The sequence below is a fragment of the Tigriopus californicus genome, chromosome 1, assembly GCF_007210705.1.
Source record: "Tigriopus californicus strain San Diego chromosome 1, Tcal_SD_v2.1, whole genome shotgun sequence".
Classification (NCBI taxonomy): Eukaryota; Metazoa; Arthropoda; class Copepoda; order Harpacticoida; family Harpacticidae; genus Tigriopus; species Tigriopus californicus.
Window position 1 is genome coordinate 15557535 of NC_081440.1, and position 18909 is coordinate 15576443.

The window sequence follows — 18909 nt, forward strand, 5'->3', positions numbered from 1 at the left end:
TTTCTTGCTTCTGTTTTCTCAAACTTGATGCGTTGCATCTTGGATCAGGGCAAGTTTCTCTCTTCCCTAAAGTTATCTCCCCCTTTAAAAATTGGAACAACGTGAGCTAAGTCGCTCCCCAGTAACTATAGGCCGATGTCTCTCCATTCGAATATTGCGAAGGTGTTTAAGAAGATCATGAAGTTCAAACTTCATGAAATTCTGGAAGTCCATGACGTCCTTCCTGCCATGCAGCATGTGTTCCGACCACATTTTAGCACGGTTGCCCAACTGATTGAACATAAAGAGCAGGTTATTGAGGGACTAGAGAGCCATGATTCAGTCGATCTACTTTATCTCGAGTTTGGCAAGTGCCTGAAGAGCACTTTTCGAACGACTTACTTCATCAACGCACACAGCATCATTTGAAAAAAATTATGTTCGTTGACTAAATTTAACATTCTCAATTCACGATCTGAAACCAATTGATCACTAATCACGAAATATGATAATCACGAAATATGATCCAGAAAGTTTAACATTAAATAGCTTTGTTTAGGGTACGGCAAGCAGTTCTAGAAATTATTCGTCTTGGTTAATCTAATTGACGAATTTCCAGACGGTATCTGATTTTATTACAAGCGTCACTCGGGGAATGTTATGTGTACTTTTAAAATGCTCCGCTTACAAAAGCCCGTGAAAAGAGCACTCATCTTTTAATTGTAAGGTTACGTACATATTGTGCCCTTTTGCAAGGTCGATCACAAGTCAGCGTTGGAGTACAATGCGAGACTTGTGTCAGAAGGATCGCTTAGCAATTGCACAGTTTAGCGGCTTTCATGAAAGCCGAAGAATGGCTGATAATTCATAGAGCAGATAAAGAAATTGATCTCGGCCAGTCCTCATCCGCGGTTCATCTGATATGAAGCAGTCAATTGAGAACATAGAAGATGTTTGCCCTAACTCAAAGAAAGGTAAGAAAGCCTTCGCATATTTGTACGAGTAATTGTTTTGTAATACCACGCTTTTGATATTTATCGAAAGGATGGCCTTTATACAAGTGTACGTCAATTCCCTGAAAGCATGACAATCAGAGATCACACATTATTTTTTTCGTTAATAGTCAGCGATTTTGCAGGTTTACATAATGGAAAAAAATATTTCAATATCACTTGCTATTGATTGTTTCTGTGCGGAGGCATTACCGATATTTACCCAAGTGTAATGTTTGATCACTTGGCTATCATTGAGAAAGCCTGAAATCATCTAAATGAAAGGATAAATATTACTTTTCTATATTGTGCCACATATGCTAATATTGCAACAATATGTGTCATGTTTGATCATTTGGGTATCATTAAGAGAGCCTGAAATCATATAGAGAAAAGGATGAATATTACTTTTCAATATTGTGCCTCTTGCAAGAGTACTCGAGTGTTTTTTTCTAAGAAGTCCCCTAAAATGTTAATTTTCTGTACTAAAACATTGGACCTTTTTGCCGCGTGTGCACTTTTATTTCATAAAGAGACATTTCAAAATAAACCTGAATATTTATGTTCATTCCCTGAGATGCTCTTTTTGAGTTTTTTTTTTTTACGAGGTTTTCTAATCACTACACGGAATGTAATCCCCAGTACTATTTTAATGAAGCGGTTAATTTCGTCAATTTGTTACCTTCCAATCTGTTTATCATATTTGGTCTACCAAGGAATTAGAGGTGGCAGGCATAAACTGTTTTAATCATTTTTTTTTATTTTTTGAGAGCACCGTCAAGCCCTTGAGAATCCAGGTTAGTTCAAACAATGAAGTCCACTTTTTGGTCACTTAAGACCGTTTTTTTACCATTTCACCTTTATTTGCATCTTTCTACTTTTATTTAGCACCCTTTTTCGCATATTTGGCCTAAAACTGTATATTTTGGTTACAATCAATTTTTTTTGCGTTAGAATTGGTTTCAAAGTTTGAAACCAGAGGCTGTTGCCAAAATAAAGATATGAAAAGGTGAAATTTGATTTACTGATGTTAAATACTAAATTGTGCCGGCCCAAAGTACTTCAAGTTTGGTTTTGATGTAGGGAGAACTGAAATAAGCCAGAATCAAGTCAAGAGACAAGCCAAGCATTGCGCTAAGGTAGTTAACCAGCCCCCCCAAAACGCAACATAGTTGTCGTCCTTACCTCCTCCAGGCTAACTGTTTTCTCCCGTTTGAGGAAGAAAAATCTCAACTTTTCTTTGGTTAGATCAATTTAAAAACTAGGCCAATGTTGTAGATCTATTGCTGGGAAAGAGGAATTATGAGCAAGGGGAAGCATCAAATTTGTCCTATGAAAAAGATTTGAATACCCCTTCTTTCTTTATGTTATTTACACCTTTCATTGCACATTTTGGCCTTTCTGCACCTTTTTTTGCACATTGTAGACTCATTTTGTGCACCTGTTTGTCTCTAAAAGGCTTTGCATTTTTGCACATTTTGCCCGTCCTTACCCATCACTGGGAAAGCCCCTTCCAAAATGACTTAATTCAATTCATTTCAGCAAGCCTGTGTCCTCCTAATGTAAATATCAGCTGTTCAAAGTTTTCAATGCTTACAACCTTAATTGGACCAAATTTGACATATCGCTAATACAAAGTCAACTGCTCAAATTATCGACTTCATTTCGATCCTCCCCTATTATTGATTCATCATGGAACGTCCACTGTCATTGTGCTTATTCTAAAGTGGTAGACATGTCCGTGTTACGTTCCAATCGAAATGTGGATCACATTCACCTTTTAAGTGACACATCATCCTCATCCTCGGAGAACGATGGCCTCCTTAGATTCGAGGGTACTGACCCATTGTTGGGTGTGACTCTCCATGATCCGTGATTTCAACCTACCTTTGTCGTTTCAGATCATTCTAATGACCAATCCGAACCCGATGTGGCCGATTATGAAGCGGCAATAACAGCCTCCAGTAAATCAAACAAACATGATCACAGCAGGGAGTTCAGGATGGGATTCGAGTCAAAGATATTATTGTCTATTCCTTCTAGGCTATGGCAAGTTCCATTACTGGTTCTTGTTCGTGTGCGGTTGGGCTAATGCGGCCGATGCCGTCGAGGTGTTGTGCATCTCGTTTCTGCTCCCTTCGGCTCAATGTGACCTCAGGTTGACCTCGGTCGACAAAGGATGGCTTACGGCCATTCTATTCATTGGTAAGAGAAAGAGATGAACATAGGTAAATTTCCAGGATATTTATGAAGTCTCGCGTGCTCTTAGGCATGCTCGTGGGTGGATATATTTGGGGCACCTTAGGTGACTCCTTTGGCCGCAAACGTGTGCTGATCGCTGCCATGTTGGTCAATGCCTTTTGCGGCTTCTTTTCCAGTCTGGCCCAAGAGAAGATTGTGTTCTTCGTCTTTCGATTCCTAAGTGGAGTGGGGTAAAAATGGAGCAATTCCGTAATTTGGCTATGAATCGTGAATAATGGCTGGTTCAAATGGCTTAGGGTGGGCGGGAGCATTCCGATTGTGTGGTCCTATTTCGCCGAGTTTCAACCCAAATCCAGACGAGGGGGCATGTTGAGCTTTCTGGCGGCATTTTGGATGGTCGGAAACGTGGTGGTGGCTGGCATCGCTTGGTTGGTCATCCCCGCTGATATTGGATATAACACGGATGATCCCAATGAATTCGAGTACAACTCATGGCGGATTTTTGTCCTCATTTGCGGTCTTCCGGCACTTTTGGTAGCCTTCGGGCTGTGCTGGTTTCCTGAAAGCCCCAAGTTCCTACTCTCTAAGGGGGAAGAAAAAGCGGCTCTAAAGGTGTTTGCCCACGTGTTTGCCATGAACACGGGACAACCGTCCTCAATGTATCCGGTAAGATTTTTTAGATAGGTCTCCCCAATGTCGAAAGGTGATAAATCATTACAAATTGCTGTTTCTCATGAGCAGGTTAAAAGAGTTGTGATGGATTACGACTCCCCATTGACAGGTCGGTTGCGAACCTCGATGGCATCGTTTTTTCGGGACGTGGGAAACAATCTTCATGTTTGCTTCTCTGGACGTTTGGCAAAGGTTATGATTTTGATGCTTTACATCAATTTCGCCATTCAATTCGGGTATGTAACTCTTGTGCCTTTAACGCAAGGAAACTTCATATCAAAGTCATTATTCCTTATTCAGCTGCATGTTCATTTGATTGATATCTAATTCACCAACGAATTGTGAGTTGATGGATCTGGCTAGTCCTTAAAGATTAGGTTGCTAAGGAATTTTGATCCGATAATTATCCCAAATCTAACTACTTCATATTCCCTACGAACATTTGAGGGTAGCAAACCGAACAATGAAGGAATTCATGATTGTTAATATGTTTCGTGGACTGTCTCAGCGCTTATACTGTCGTTTTCCATTGAAGGTATTATGGCTTGTGGCTTTGGTTTCCAGAATTGTTCAACAAGTTGAACATTTATTACCAAACTCATAACGAGACCATGTCCGTATGTCAAGTGACGGAACTTGATAATCTGGACATTGACGATGGAAACGGGGATGAATTCTGCACCGGAACCAAACCAGAGGCTGAAGTATTCATCAACTCATTCATTATCTCTTTGGCAGCCCTCCCGGGTAACATTTGGACCATTTGGCATATGGACAAGCTAGGACGCAAGTTTTTCCTGGGTAAGTAGTTATCAAAACCATAGTGATGGTGATAAATCATATCGTGATGAGAACCTGACTGACATTGTGTTTAAGCAAAGATGCGGAAATGTCTCTTAAAAATTGGAGGGGCGATTGAATTTTGTGTAAAAGACATTCTTTGTCAATTATTTCAAAAGTTCTATTGAATGTCACTTTCCTAACCTCCAAAAGAAACAAAGAATGTAATCGCTAAAAACCTGAAATCAAAATTTTTGGTTGTTTTGTCGACGAAAACAAGGCCAAGATAACTAACATACCATCATTCAATGTGTCACACCATGTTTTTTTCCTCTTGATGATTGTTAATGGAGTACTCTCTCTTCTTAGTTCTTAGTATGGTGCTCTCTGGTTTGAGCGTGTTCTGCATCTACTTAGTTAAGACCGAGACGGCTAACCTGATCGTATCCTGTCTTTTCGGCCTGGTCTCCACGATGGGATTTAATGCCTTGGATTGTCTCGGCATTGAACTGTTTCCCAGCCATGTCAGGTAATAAGAAAGACTTTTCAACACCTGACAAGACAGCTTTACAAACTAACCCAAGTCCTGTGTTGTAACATTATTGGCATTCGCGTGACCATCCGGTTTTGGCATTAGTTAATCCCCTGCGTCTCGAGGGAAGCTCTCTCCGAGAGCGAACAAGCTGGAGCTTTCCTGGAAAATGATTAGTTTTATAAGGCCTTTAAAAGCCACGAAAGCTGAAAACACAGCCTTCTTCACCTTTGCTTTCATTAGAAGATCGTTATCCTCTTTTGAGCATTTGTGGATTTTGATGAGGAGCCTTATTTTTCAGATCCACGGCCATGGGAATCACACTCGTGGCAGCACGATTGGGTGCTATTTTGGGCAACGTGATATTTGGGTATTTTTTGGAGACAAATTGCGCTATTCCAGTGCTAGCTGTGGCTATTTTACTCGTCAGTGGAGGACTAGTGAGCATCCTATTACCCAACACCACTAAAACACCTCTTGCCTGAGTGTGCCCAGGATACGATTCACTCATGGTTTTGCTTTTACCAAATATCTGTGATTAAACTTTCAATGTCAGTCGTTTATGGGAATTGAACATTGGGGACGTAATTATTTTGTGCGCTTACATTCTTAGGAATTATATTTATTTCGCTCTATGATGAATAGCACAGTCAAGCTCAGGTCAATCATTACATAAGTTGTAGTACACAATATATTAGCTTCTAGAAATAAGGCTTCGATTGAAACCAGGTTAGATTAGATATATTCTGTGAGAGAGTTTGTTTAGACTAATGTTTGCTCCACGTGTCTGGATCCCTCTGGACTCTTGACCGTCCCTAAAGTCGTCTCTGGTGTGAACTTCTCTCGGAAATCCTCATCCGACTCTGTTCTGGAGCTCTCTTTCATCTCATCCTCGCTGTGAGTGAATTGGGGCGACGTCTTCAAGGGCAAGGTATGGACTGGAAGCGGTTCTTGTTCCTCGGGAATGACCGGGGCTTTGGTTCCCTCGGCCAACTCTTTGAGTCCCTCGTGTGACAGAAGGCTCTTCTGACGATTGAAAATCTTGTTCTTGTGGATTTCATCCAACCAGATCGGGGCTGAGAACCGAGGCTTGTCCTCGTCGTCGTCGTCTTCGTCGCCCTCTTGAACTGGAACTGGAGGTTCCAGAAGTGAATCGGATTCTTTAGGGGGTTCTGGCGAGTCAGTGGGAGGTTTACCCGAATCCTTATCCATTTCTACTTCCACCACATCCGGTTTGGTTCCATTGTCGGTCACGGTTTCTGGCGGATTACGTCGCTTCCGTTTCATAAAGCATATGAAGAAAATCACGATCAGAAGAATAAGAATGATGCCCCCCAAAACACCGCCCAAGAGTTGGGGAAGTATGGAGTGCTCGTGGTCGTGATCCCCGGACTTGATTGACTCGCCTTTCCTCAGATTCTCCTGATTATCCAACAAAGCCGGAGGAGGCGGCAGGGTCGAGGTGGTGGTTGTGGTGGTCGTGGTGGATTTGCTGCACTCGGGACTGACTGGCTGACCTCGTAACCGATTACACGAGATCATGAGATAAGACCCGTCTGTGGCGGTGACCACCATCAAAGCATTGATGGTCATCTCATTCATGAGAACAATGACCTTCGTGGTCTTCTCCACCACGATGGATTCTTTTGACACTCTCAAGAATGTCGAATCTCGAATATCCAAAAGCTTCGCGCGAGATATTTGGAACCCTTTGGGCGGAATGTGAGCGAATGTGGATCGGATGAATTTGGCATCTTTCACATTGTTCGCTCGGATTTTGAGCGTGTCCTCCACGAAGAGATCCTCGAACAAAAGCTCTTCGACATTGTCGAAGACGAGCTCCAACTCTTGGGACACGCTGTATCTGGGCTCAAACATGATCTTCTCGATCTTGACCTTGCGAATCTGACGGAAATGAATGGGCGCTTTGGTGGCATCCACACCTCGGAGGTCCAATCTGACTAGAAGTTCCTTGCATTGCTGAATCCGCACTTCTTGGATCTCGTTGCCCTCGGAGAACTCATAATACTTCATGCGAAGATGAAGATAGGCTGAGGTATCCGTACTGTTACACACACAGATCAGTTTCTTGTTGTATCCCTGGTAGTAGCAGCTTTCTTGAGGGCTCAATTTGACGAGGTCGTGCCGTTGCTCAGGAAAATCAATCCTCGGCGAGGCCATGGATCCAGGGACAAGAAGCACCAGGCAAATGTAGACAATCCTCCTCGTCGAGATCATGATGAGATTTGACTGATGATCGAGGTCGTTTTCAAACTGGATCTGAGATTACGACTGAGATCGCTGATATTTGCACATATCTAGGGGAATTTTATGCCGGATAGCGGAATTCTCGTTTTTTTGGACTTAAACAATCAATTGTCACCAACACGTTTGCACACTCAAGGCCAAATCGATTGGAAGTTCGTCAAGTTTTAAAGTTTGACAGATCACAAAGAAGACAAATCCTCAGCAGTTTCAAGTCAATCAGTCGTGTGGACCAGGTCTAGGAACTCAGCCGGTGAGTTTGAATGAGTCTTCCCATGAGCACTGATGAATTCACAAATTGTCATTAGTCAAGGCAAGTCAGTTCTAACCCGCACATGTCACTCTGAGCCTCTCTGAGCTGAACGTAATATTCACTGATGATGATTTACTCCTTTCAGGAGCTTTCCTCCTCCGCTCACTTTTTGGTGGAGCAGCTTCCCAAATATTTTTCGCAGCTATGACCTCGATTTGGTCCCTTGCTCAAAGTGCTGTTCCCCCTGTCTTCCCCTATCCACAATGTGTACAGAGTCCCGGAAAAGATATCGAAACCTTAGGATCTGAGCAGGCTGAACTACTATGTTGGGATTGTTACGGGGACGATCATCAAACGATCCCGTAGTGATCCCAGAGCGTCTTGGTCACATTCACCCTCTTCTTGGTGATGAATCCTCGACCCCAAGCGATAAATAACACCAAAAGTAACACCGATTTGAAAGCTGTCTGTTATCTCATGGGAGAGGTGGTGATTTCGAGACGTTAATGCCGCACTTCAGATAAGATATGGAAATGTTGAGCTGAGCGTTGGTTGGTCACAAATTGAACTTGTCGAATATGATCGAGTTGCGGAATTTATTATGACAAAGCACGTGCAAGTCCACGCCTATTTCTTCCTCCCTTCAATCTCCGGACGATGATGATTCGTTCCAGACTGTTTGGATTTCACGTCGTGATTCTTTTTGCTGGTGGAGACTTGCTCCAAAAATGCCCCGAGAGGATGGGGAAAAATGTGGGCAAATGTAAATACACTCAGGGAAAAATCCGGTCGAGTTCCTGACTTTTGAACATTTGGTACTTTTTGTCTCGTTGATTCTCAATTCTCTGGAGGTGTTCGAGAATGAAGACGAGCAGGTGAGGCGTGACGGATGAAGGAATTCTGCTTCTCTACTTGGCTATCACTCTTTTCTGGCTGCATTTTGTTGTTTCCCCCTTCATTCTCACCACTATGGCTCCAAGAATGTGCGATTTGCGTGAGTCTATCGCCCCTTTTTCTGGTCTCTATCTCTGTCGTTTTCTCTGCCAATCAATTCCCTTTGTTTGGATTGCCAATGTCAAGTCTAGTTGAGACTCACATGGAAAAAAATACGAGGTCCGTGGCAATGGAGGAAGTATGTGTAGTTCTAGCAGTTGTTGATGAACACTTCCTTCCGTTTCTGACCCTCTTGTTTGCATACAAAGTCCGGTCGATCCTCGGTATACGCTCTGCAATATCTTCAGAATTGGGGTTGGACCAGCGCAGTGAATCAAAAAGAACTGCTTTTTTTGTTCTCCTTCTTCGTTCCTTGTACACAATGGAGATGAGCAAATAATAACGACAATTGTCCTGGACAATTCAAGAGTCTTTACTAAAGCTTCCCTCCACTTCTAATCCGTCCATTTGGCCGGACAGTTGGGATTGAAGCACTATAAAAAAAGGCCAAGCTTTTCTTTGAGCACTTCGAAAGAGACAAACAATGCCGGCAGGAAAATCGTGCACTCGAAGATGATTTCTGAAATGACAGTTGAGCACTTGATTGAAGATGGATCAGCTCTCGCCGAGGCGATTCTCCTCACCACTTGCCAAATGAAGGGGTGGAAAGAAACTTGTTCAGAATGTGACAATTGTTCACTTCTTCATGCCGAACCTGCGTTTCTGGAGCAACTAACGAGGCCCTCTCCTCTCCTTCGTCTTCGTTCTCCACCAACGTTTCTGGCCTTCATGTGGCCTTCTTCAGGAGCCATTGTAGTGGCAGTAGCGTTACCAATGGCCGCCTCGACCATCAAATCATCCTCCTCTCTTCTGAGCATCATCTGAGTCTTCCTACTCTTCTCTCCACGATGGATCTTGGGTGGTTTTTAGAATGAAGGAGAGACAGGAGATCGAGAGAAGGAGAGCCACGGTTGGGTCGCAGTTGCTGAGAGAGACACTCTTGGGGGCCCGGCTGACTGAAGGGCAAACGGCCTTCAGGCTTCGACCTCAAAAGTTATGTAATGCCAAAGGGACGAAAAACCTCTCCTGGAACATGGAAACGAAATGGGTTGATTGCGTGATTATCCGCTTATTGATGCTTATCAACTCGTGTTTAGTGGCACGCAATGAGGAAACGAAGGCCTAACTATAGCTTGAAGTGGTAGAAAGAGAAAAGTGCGGCATGAGAGTCAATAGCTGAAGGGAATTGCTTTTGACTTGATTTCGTCACCCTGAACCTAAGTGGAAAAGGAAAAGAGCGAGTGTCGTTGGAGTGGATCCACTACGAGGAGAGAGAGTGGAACAAAAGTCTTGCTTGGCCAGTGGGTGGAATGCAACCTTGAGGGGCCTTTAAGAGCGTTTTACTCGCCGGGGCCCCTTGCCCAGGATGTGTTCTGCAGTGGCCAACATACTTCCAGAGCTGAGCATAAACGAGGAGCAATGTTCCAAGTTCCAAATTCTAACTTTTCTGGGGTGACCTCACCAATTTTGAGTGAAGAAGTTACTCGGCGAGGGCCAATAAATCCGAGAACGGATGGGGATAGAAGAAAGTTGGTCGTTGTTGTAGCAGCTACGTAGTTGCTACGTACTACGTAGTGGCAAGCAAAGGGATAAGAAATGGGCAATCAATTTGGAAGGCTCATCTCTAACAACTACTTATGTGGGTGGCGTTTGAAGTCAAAGGAACCTTCGTTGGTCCTTTCAGAATGCACTCCATCATCTTCAGTGTTCTCTTTCCTCTATCCTTTGGCTTTTTCAACCGCCAAAAACGTCAAGCCACTCCCTCTTCAACCCCCTTTGAAGGGTAAACCAAATGGTGTCTTAGAATTGGGTACTGACACTTGTGCTCGTTTTCTCACCCTCACCATGATCGGAGACGTCTCTTTTTTTGTCCGCTTAAATATGCTCTGGGTGTAATTTGATTTTTTCAGCCCACCCACCTGACTTCCAAGGAGCATATTTAACACTGAATTTGAGCTTCTTGTTCTTGCTGGATCGAATGCTTGCTGGGCCGTGTTTTGTCTAGACTTGAACCTACTACCTACTACGCATGAATTGCTTTCCACTCCCTCTCGTCCTTTTTCAAAGGCTGTCCTGTGGAACCTCAGACCTGCGGTCTCGCCTTTCGAAGGCCATCGACCTAGTTTGGAGAATATCCAAAAAGGGTGGATTTCCCTTTTGACCCGCGATTAATGGATCAGATAAGGAAATAGTACATTTTACAATTAAAAAGGCCGAGTTGACGTCGATGAGAGGGAGCGTTATTTATATGATTATGAAGCGTTTTATGACTGCTATTCGTCTATCCAGGTTGTTCCTTCTTCTTTGAGCCATTACGATGGGTCCTTGAAACTTGTTTTGAAATGCTTATGCAGAGATGAAAGACTCCAATTACTCCTCGGGCAATCTGCTCAAGTCTTTGACTGCAAGATCACCCGGCCCCTTTGCCAAGATCAACAATTCCATTTGATATCGGGTGAATTTGAGAATCGAAATTATTTCGAATCAAAGTGCAAGAGCGAGAAGCTGTGGATGGACGTTGTGTTGTTCTGTACTTGGAGTAATCCAAGCAGAAAAAGGGGGAAACTCGATCAGGCGTGGAGAAAATTGATGATCATCGTTACTCTGTTTCCTCTTTCATGATAAAGCTGAGGATCCCAAAAACTGACTCCTCCCTTCTTGAGATCTATTGTAATTAAGTGCAGCTCTTTGGTCGAACCTTCATTTAAGACCAAACCTGTTGAACAGGTCCAATATATGAGGGGAAAAAAGTCAACCGTAAATCAGATCACGTATTCAAGCTCTGCTCCTCTTCGCCTTCTAGCAAGCTCTGACCGACCTGAAAATGGGCATTATTATTGATGGCTTGTCCAGGAAAATGAACCCAACACCGAAAGAGGTGGGTTGTTGATGGGTCGGTCTTCAGCCCTCTTCTACCCCATCCATTCCCATTTTTTTCAAGATTCCTTAATGGAAGTGTAGTGGGGGGGTTGTTTTTCGGGGATTAATTCGCAGGTCCGTGCCCAATAACTGCCATTGTGCATGTAATGAGAAGCATTCAATTACATGGATGGAGTACGGAGTAATCAAAAAACATCGGCCAATTCAATCCACATTACACAACGTCCAATGAATTTCCTGGCTCTGGCATTGGTTAGCATGGTGCTAAAACACTCACCCAAAGGCAAATAAACAATTAGAACTGGATGGTAGAGAAATTGTCCACTTGTAGTAGTTGTGATCTTCGGCGAGAGCACCACACAGCACTTGAATCACACGTTTGAGTCTCCTCTATTTTCTCGACCCTCATGCAAGCAGTCGTTCCTCCAACTGGCAAGTTTTGCTCAACGAATGTGTGCTTACTTCGACATACAAATATATAAGAAGCACCACCACCACCACCACCACCAGAAACTCGGTTACTGTAGTACAGTGGGGCTCAATGTGGAAAAGACTTCTGCACGGCGTTCATCGTGTACACATACTGCACATCATGTGTGTGGATGGAGTCGTACGGAGGAACGCTCGACCCTCCCGATCGCTCTGTGAAAAAGCTCCCTCGCTCTTTCCTTGCTAGCGCTAAGGGACAGCTCGACTGCAGGATTGGAATCGATATATTCATTCAATTTCATTTAGGGGTTTATGGCGCCCTATGGTCGAAAGTTTGGCTCATTTTTTATTCATATATCGAATACGTTTTGGAGATCTAGAAAACTTAATGGCTTTCTTCCACAGACAATGAACATCATTCACCATAAAATGAAAGTTTTGATTGTCCCGTAAGCGGTACAAAATGAATTCAAGATTTGCCTCAACGTATGGGACCACCCTTTAAAAATAACTTCTTTTTTCAAGCTCACTGGAAACAATTCATGGGTTATTTTCACAACTAAAATCCCTCTTATCCCTAGGGGTTCTTTCCCATCCCTCTTCTTCGAAGTCTCAGATGCCTCCATCTATTGAGAGCGCAGAGATGATCGCTGAACTTCGTTCCATCGGACAAGCTTTTCTGCACTCAAAGCCCCTGATGTTCTCACATGAGGAATATCCGTCACAACCCCGGATGAATAATATTGGACGTATGTGAGGTATGGGCAAATGTGTCCAACGTTGTGGAATGCGTGGGTATGGTTAGCAAGATTTGGGCTTACCATTTCATCCGCCAAGGGATTATACTCAGGGCCAATTTTTAAAATTACCCTTCACATTATCCATGAGCGTGACACCCATTTAATACTCCCAAACTCAGACTCAAACACTATTTTTTTGTCGATGGTTGGATATTGATGTCATATAAAAAATAAGCGGAAAGCTTGGTAGTAGGTGGAACATCTCATCTGCAATCCTCCTTGGGTCTGAACTCTGCAGGAAGTTTGTTCCATTTAATGATTTGTTAATGACGCTTCCGGCTTGTCTCTTAGTATTGCAGAGTTACATGTTTCCCCCCTATCGGGAATCTCTTAAAATGGATCATTCTCTTTGACCTTGTGTATAGTGGAACGGAAAATGGAGTGGTGATGGAGTAAAAAGTGTTCCCAAACTTTCCTCTGGCCTCTTTTGTACTCATGTCAACACAAAGACATTTGCATTTATTTTCCAGTGATTGAGTTTAAATTTCAAATATCTTTTTCAAACTGTACGACACACGCTTTTATTTTCAGCTAACATAAAATATGAATGTTGTCAAGCAAGTGTGTACTGTAGAAATGTACATATACAGTATACATTTGCTAGAAGTTTATCACCTGTTGAGATTGCTGTCCCTCCTTCAAACCGGCACAAAAACTTGCGGTGGGAAATGAAAGCTCAATTATGTATTACTCTCCTTGAAGGCTAAAATATATTAACAAAAGTAGCCAAGCATACACGAATAAAAGACAGCCTGTTTGGCACTTCCCATTATCTAGATCCCTATCATGTGGAGGTGAAGAGCTTCTTTTCCCTTGTCCCACGTTCCAATTTCATCAGATGCACCCTAGACGACGGCAATTCATTGATTTACTGTGTGTGTGTGTGATTAAAGGGGAGGATGATCCAAATGGAATCACTTGGTAATGCCCAATCTAAGTAAAGCAAACTACTTCTTAAAAAAATTCCAGCCAATGTATCCGACACAGACAGTCTCGTTTTTGACGGTCAAATGTATCGAATGAAATAATACAGATATATACATGAACCTAGATGTAAGAGTCAGCTTATTCTCGGGTAAGTTTTTCCAATGAGATGCGTTGCCTCTTGCAAAACAATCTGAGTTGGAAGAGATTGTAAGATATCATGATTTTTGTCAACGTCTATGAAGGAATACATGTTCACAACCGAGCTGATGCCGAAATATGCTCAATACTGTTGAGAGAACAAAATAATAATTTACAACTTAACAATAACTGAAAAGGCATCAAATACATTTGATATGGAGTTATAATTTTGTTTAGGATTGGTTGATGCGAGTAGATCAAGAGAAAAAAGGTTTACAAATATATCATAGTAACCTTTTTTCCTCTTTGTTCTGAAAAGGCATTGATTGCTCCAAGGAAATCCCTGACTTTTGAATTTTCATCTAATCTTTTTGGCAAATTTGGAACAAAGGCTCTTTATAGCTCGTTGAATACTCTGATTTTTCTTTCTTGTTTATTGAATAGTGCTACCACGGGCAATGAAGCCAATCAGTTAAGTACTGATGTGGTAGTGAAGGCCTGGATTTGAGAGATTTGGAAGGCAATGCAATACCTATTGGATGGTTGGCAACCAATTTTGAGCTCTGTTGTCAAATGATTGAACAAATCAAATACAAAATATAACCTTTCATTCGATTAGCATTGGGGATCATTCATTCCATGAAGCGGATAGAAAAGCCCGTGAAAAAAACAAACCAAAAAGACCAGAAACCTTAACTGGACATACTTTTGTCCACTGATCAAATGAGGTGAAAAATAACCGCATGTGCCCTAACCACAATGATCCTTGAGGACATCGAGTTGTGGCGGTTTTCTGGAAATCTTAAGGATTCGAGTTATCTTTGACGCTACCGGAACAGCATCACCGACCTACCTGAAAAAAACGTCGTCAATCAATATCATCGGCGAACTCTAGAAAGTATTTGGAAGTAATCGTGCAACATAACGGTGGATTTGAAGTTCATGTTCTCAACTAACAATATCCAAGAAGCCGTTTTCTACTTGCTCATGAAATTTCTAACGAAAGTGCCAATAACGCATCCAATGATTTTGATAGTGCAGCGACCCTGTTTTCTGCTTTTCCGTTTCTTTTTCGTATCTTCTTCACTTCTCTGTCCATTTTCCTATATATTCCCGTTACTACATTCAGTCTTCTTCAGTCTCTTGACTCGTTCAGTTGGTAAATTTAACGCTCACCACAATAGCCTTTACTTTTTGTGTCTGATGTAGCTTTTAAGTGTAATCTTAAGGACATATTGACACGTTTTTTGAGCTGCAACTAACTTAAAAAAATAGAAATTGTTCCTCTTGCTTTGCTAAAATCCAAAATCATCTTTGAAAGTGTTGAGAGCATAAATTAAAGTCATCTAACAACAATCTAAGCACCATGCTTGGGATACTGTTGGAGAGAAAAGAATCCACAAACTCCCTGATAGACATAAACTTAGCGCGGATCGAGACCCCACTTTCTGGCCGGCGATCCCCAATAATAGGCGATGATTTAGCCCAAACCCTGTCAGTAATACTAAGCTATGTATGAACAAACATTCCAACACCAATCTCGGAACAGTTGGTGCATTCTTTGCTTTCCTAAAAGCGAGCAAGTCACCTAATCATAGAAAGGCCTCCAAGTCTGAAAAGTTCATCATATATTTGTTTGTTGGTATTAACCATCACATGTTTTTGGAAACGATTAGAATCTCAAAAGAAGTTCTTTCACTCGGAACTGAAAGGTTGGATAAGATTGGCTGAAAATGCCGACACTTTTTCCACTCCCCGGACTTCCTGCTCCAAAAGTGGCAGCTTGACCACGTGGAAATCTTCATATAAATCATGGATCTGATCGAGATATTTGGCTTGAATACGGCAACGAGCCGCACACAGCCCGCACGGTTTCTCGCCCTTCTTCTGAAACAACAGCTGGTTCACCACGATATTATGCGTGTCAATCCCGTACTTGGTCAACTCCTGAACCAGCCGCTCGGTTTCGTAGAGGGACAGAAACTCTGCGATACAAATGCATATGAAGGTAGTGTAATTGGCGTCGCGGAATTGCTCGTTCACTTGTTTGATTACGGGCAGAATTTCGTCCAGCTTCCCGGATAGCAGTTCTGGATTCATGGCGTCGTTGCCGCCAAACATCCGTCCCATCTGCGAAATGAGCGGACCCATTTGGTTCTTGAGCTTCACCAATTTGTTCAGACCCTTTTCGATCACGGTCGGGAACGACAGCAGTCGGAGAGTGTGACCCGTGGGTGCCGTGTCAAATACCACAGCCGAGAAATCCATTCGCTTGACCAACTTCATAACCTCGGCGAAGCTCATGGCCTCATCAATGCCGGGAAATGCGCCTACTAACTCTTGGATAAGACCCCGGGACATTTTCCAGGCCTCGTTCCCCTCGCCTTCGAAATATTCTTCGGGGAGCTCGGTCACACCCGCATTGGGGTCCACCTCCATGGCGTAAAGATTCTCAAATCCTTTGACTTTGGTGGGAACCTAGATCAGGAGGATTTGGGAACGGCATTTGTGTAGCCGTGCATAGGGGACACAAACTTCAGAAAATGCGCTCATACCTTGGTAAATTTCTGGTCGAAAGCATCCGATATGTTATGGGCGGGATCGGTGGAGATGATGAGCACGCTTTCCCGCACTTTGGCCAATTGAATGGCGATAGATGAGGAGCACGTGGTCTTGCCCACGCCCCCTTTACCGCCCACAAAGATCCAACGGAGCGATGTCTGATCGAGAATGTTTTGTAACGTCGGTGCCAAAGGCTCAAGGTCGGTGTCGTCTAAATCTAGGGCATCCAATGCTGACATTTTCGAAGGCTCCATTTTCAACGCGGATCTATGAAACAGGGAACATGATTGCTTACGAGTGATACCCGCATGATATGTTAGTTAGATATTACAAGTACGACGGATTAGACATTACCTGGCTTAGGTATGATGGAAAATGTCACTTAAATTCTTCGGCTAAAGCCAATTTGAGAACGCCTCTGTGGTGACTGGGCATAGCATTATTATGGCAGGAATCACAGATATAAAAAAAAATAGAACGGTCTGGAGGTTAATAGAGTGCATGCTCAAGTTAAAGAGTCTCAGCTCAGGTCAAGTTAAAGGCCGGTCAAGAGCTTTTAGGTCGACCCATCAAGATGTGTTATTGACCGTTCTGGTTGTTAAGATGTGCAATTTTCCGTAAATGAACGCGGCTAGCCTGCTCACTTTCAGCTGTCAAAAAGTAGGAACAATCCTATATGGCGCTTATACGTCTACATCCTTGGGACCAAAATATGATAAACAATTCGTCATGATATGTTATTGAATTCGTCTTTAGAAGATCGAGAGCTATTTTGTTCCTTTATCATTTGAATCAATCTGTCACACAAATTGGAGTTTTGTAATGTAATCACCATAAATCTTGAACCTTGAGTGGACGTTTCTCAATTTATATGTCTACGAAAAGACAAGGGCGCCACCCAAAGTAGGCTGAAACGCCTCAGACTCGCATACATGGTATCAATTCTTCAAGAAAAATAGCAAAAACCTACACCGTACGTAATGGAATGGAATAAGACAATGAATCACTTTTTAACTAACAAATATTTTTTTTTGTTTTCCCCGCACATTGTTTTAGTCATTTCCATGTTTGCTAATGAGATCATATGCCAGGAGGGTGGTTTTAACCAGAGATTCTAGCTTCAAGCTAACAATAAGATGTTGATCTTAAGTTTTGAAAATAGAAATTCCAGATGGATATTTCAAAGGGAATTTTTTTATTATATGTGACAATCCGTATCGACCCATAAGACGTAACATCAAGCCCAGAACAATACCCATTTCAGTCACCTTGGCAAGCAATGTGATCGTAATTCAGCTGTCGTGTCAACACACATTTTTAGTGACTCCATATCTGGCGCTGTTCGGCAAAGTTTGCGCTTTTTGACCTAACCTGCTAAGGAAAAATTGTAAGTTGCATTTGTTTTCTTCTCGAAAATCCTTGCCATCTGGACCAAGTTGCCGCAAGAATAGAATCCTTCGTTTATGAGCAATATCCAAAAGTGGTTTTCTATTCTTTCTTCTCCGTCAGGTACTGACGTCGATACTGTCAGGGCCGTATCGAAAAACACCGAAGTTAAAAGCCAGTTTTCTATTTGTCAGTTCAGTTTTTTGCCAGTTCTTCTCTGTTTGTGATTTCTCTTTACTCAGTTCTGTGCAGCATGCAGCATAATAAGATGGATGCTTAATTTCTGAGCCAGATTATTCTACCATTCTTTTGGTTTGGCTTTTCACTGACTTCACTAATCCTTGCAAAGAATGTAATTCACGGTATGATGAAATAGATGAAATAGAGTAACGGAAAAAAGCCGAACAAAAACGAAGAAAAATGGCACCGCAATGAAACATAAATATTTAACCAGCTTTTGCTACTTAAACTTTTTACAAAATTTAGTCTTCCAACAATTTGAATATATCCAATTGAACTCCCTTTTTTCAGTCTGGAAAATTTGCAAAAAAGAGAGCTAGTAGTTTTGTGAACAAAAGCACCCTCAGCACCAAAACAGTAGGCTCCAGAAGCGAGTCAATAGTGTTTATTATGACATCTGAATAGGGGATGTCATGTAAAGGAAATTCATGGAAAAATGTGGTCCGGCACCCTGATTTTGGGCATTTTGGGGAGAGAGAACTAAGACAAACATCACAGTCAACTTGCACCATTTGTCCATTTAATTTTCAATAAGTGAGTGATTTTGAGCAAGTTGCGTTACAAAACCCTACTAAATGAGCATGTTTGGTGTTAACCAGTGAACGCACTATCAAATTGGCTCAATACCACAATGCTAATTGCCTGGACAAGCATGTAAAATGGAAAAATTGTCAAAATCCAATGCATGCACAGTGGGGTTTGGCTGGGCATGTTGTCTTTGATTTTACTCCATGGAATAACGACAGTTGTTCATGAACGCGTTTACTTGACTAGCCCTATTGATTGAAAACGTGCCCTAATGTCGAAAATTTCAAGAAAAAGTGTTAACTTTTTGTCAGCTCAACGGACACCTTAGCAAAAACAGTTGCATGGCTAGAT

The 18909-nt window shown here is 42.4% G+C and overlaps 3 protein-coding genes across 4 annotated transcripts; 1 reads left to right on the forward strand and 2 right to left on the reverse strand.

Annotated features, from left to right (window-relative positions):
- Positions 1-868: 868 nt before the first annotated feature.
- Positions 869-5731, forward strand: LOC131893435 (synaptic vesicle glycoprotein 2A-like). 2 transcript variants are annotated; one of them, XM_059243478.1, is made up of 9 exons: positions 869-953; positions 2873-2935; positions 3015-3176; positions 3241-3403; positions 3470-3839; positions 3915-4081; positions 4381-4646; positions 4995-5154; positions 5459-5731. In XM_059243478.1, the coding sequence occupies exons 1-9, from the start codon at positions 902-904 to the stop codon at positions 5640-5642; spliced, it is 1587 nt and encodes a 528-aa protein (XP_059099461.1). In that variant the 5' UTR covers positions 869-901; the 3' UTR covers positions 5643-5731. The 2 variants fall into 2 exon arrangements, with proteins under 2 accessions (XP_059099461.1, XP_059099454.1); XM_059243471.1 differs by lacking the exon at positions 869-953 and adding an exon at positions 2533-2806.
- A 32-nt stretch (positions 5732-5763) lies between these two features.
- LOC131893450 (uncharacterized) lies at positions 5764-12050 on the reverse strand. Its single transcript, XM_059243491.1, has 3 exons — positions 11826-12050; positions 9324-9694; positions 5764-9188 (listed from the first exon to the last, which is right to left on the reverse strand). Exon 3 carries the CDS (start codon positions 7393-7395, stop codon positions 5920-5922), a length of 1476 nt encoding a protein of 491 aa, XP_059099474.1. The 5' UTR covers positions 7396-9188; positions 9324-9694; positions 11826-12050; the 3' UTR covers positions 5764-5919.
- Positions 12051-15453: 3403 nt separating this feature from the next.
- Positions 15454-17057, reverse strand: LOC131893461 (ATPase ASNA1 homolog). The gene is made up of 3 exons (XM_059243500.1): positions 16759-17057; positions 16398-16671; positions 15454-16320 (listed from the first exon to the last, which is right to left on the reverse strand). The coding sequence occupies exons 2-3, from the start codon at positions 16656-16658 to the stop codon at positions 15538-15540; spliced, it is 1044 nt and encodes a 347-aa protein (XP_059099483.1). The 5' UTR covers positions 16659-16671; positions 16759-17057; the 3' UTR covers positions 15454-15537.
- Positions 17058-18909: the final 1852 nt, after the last annotated feature.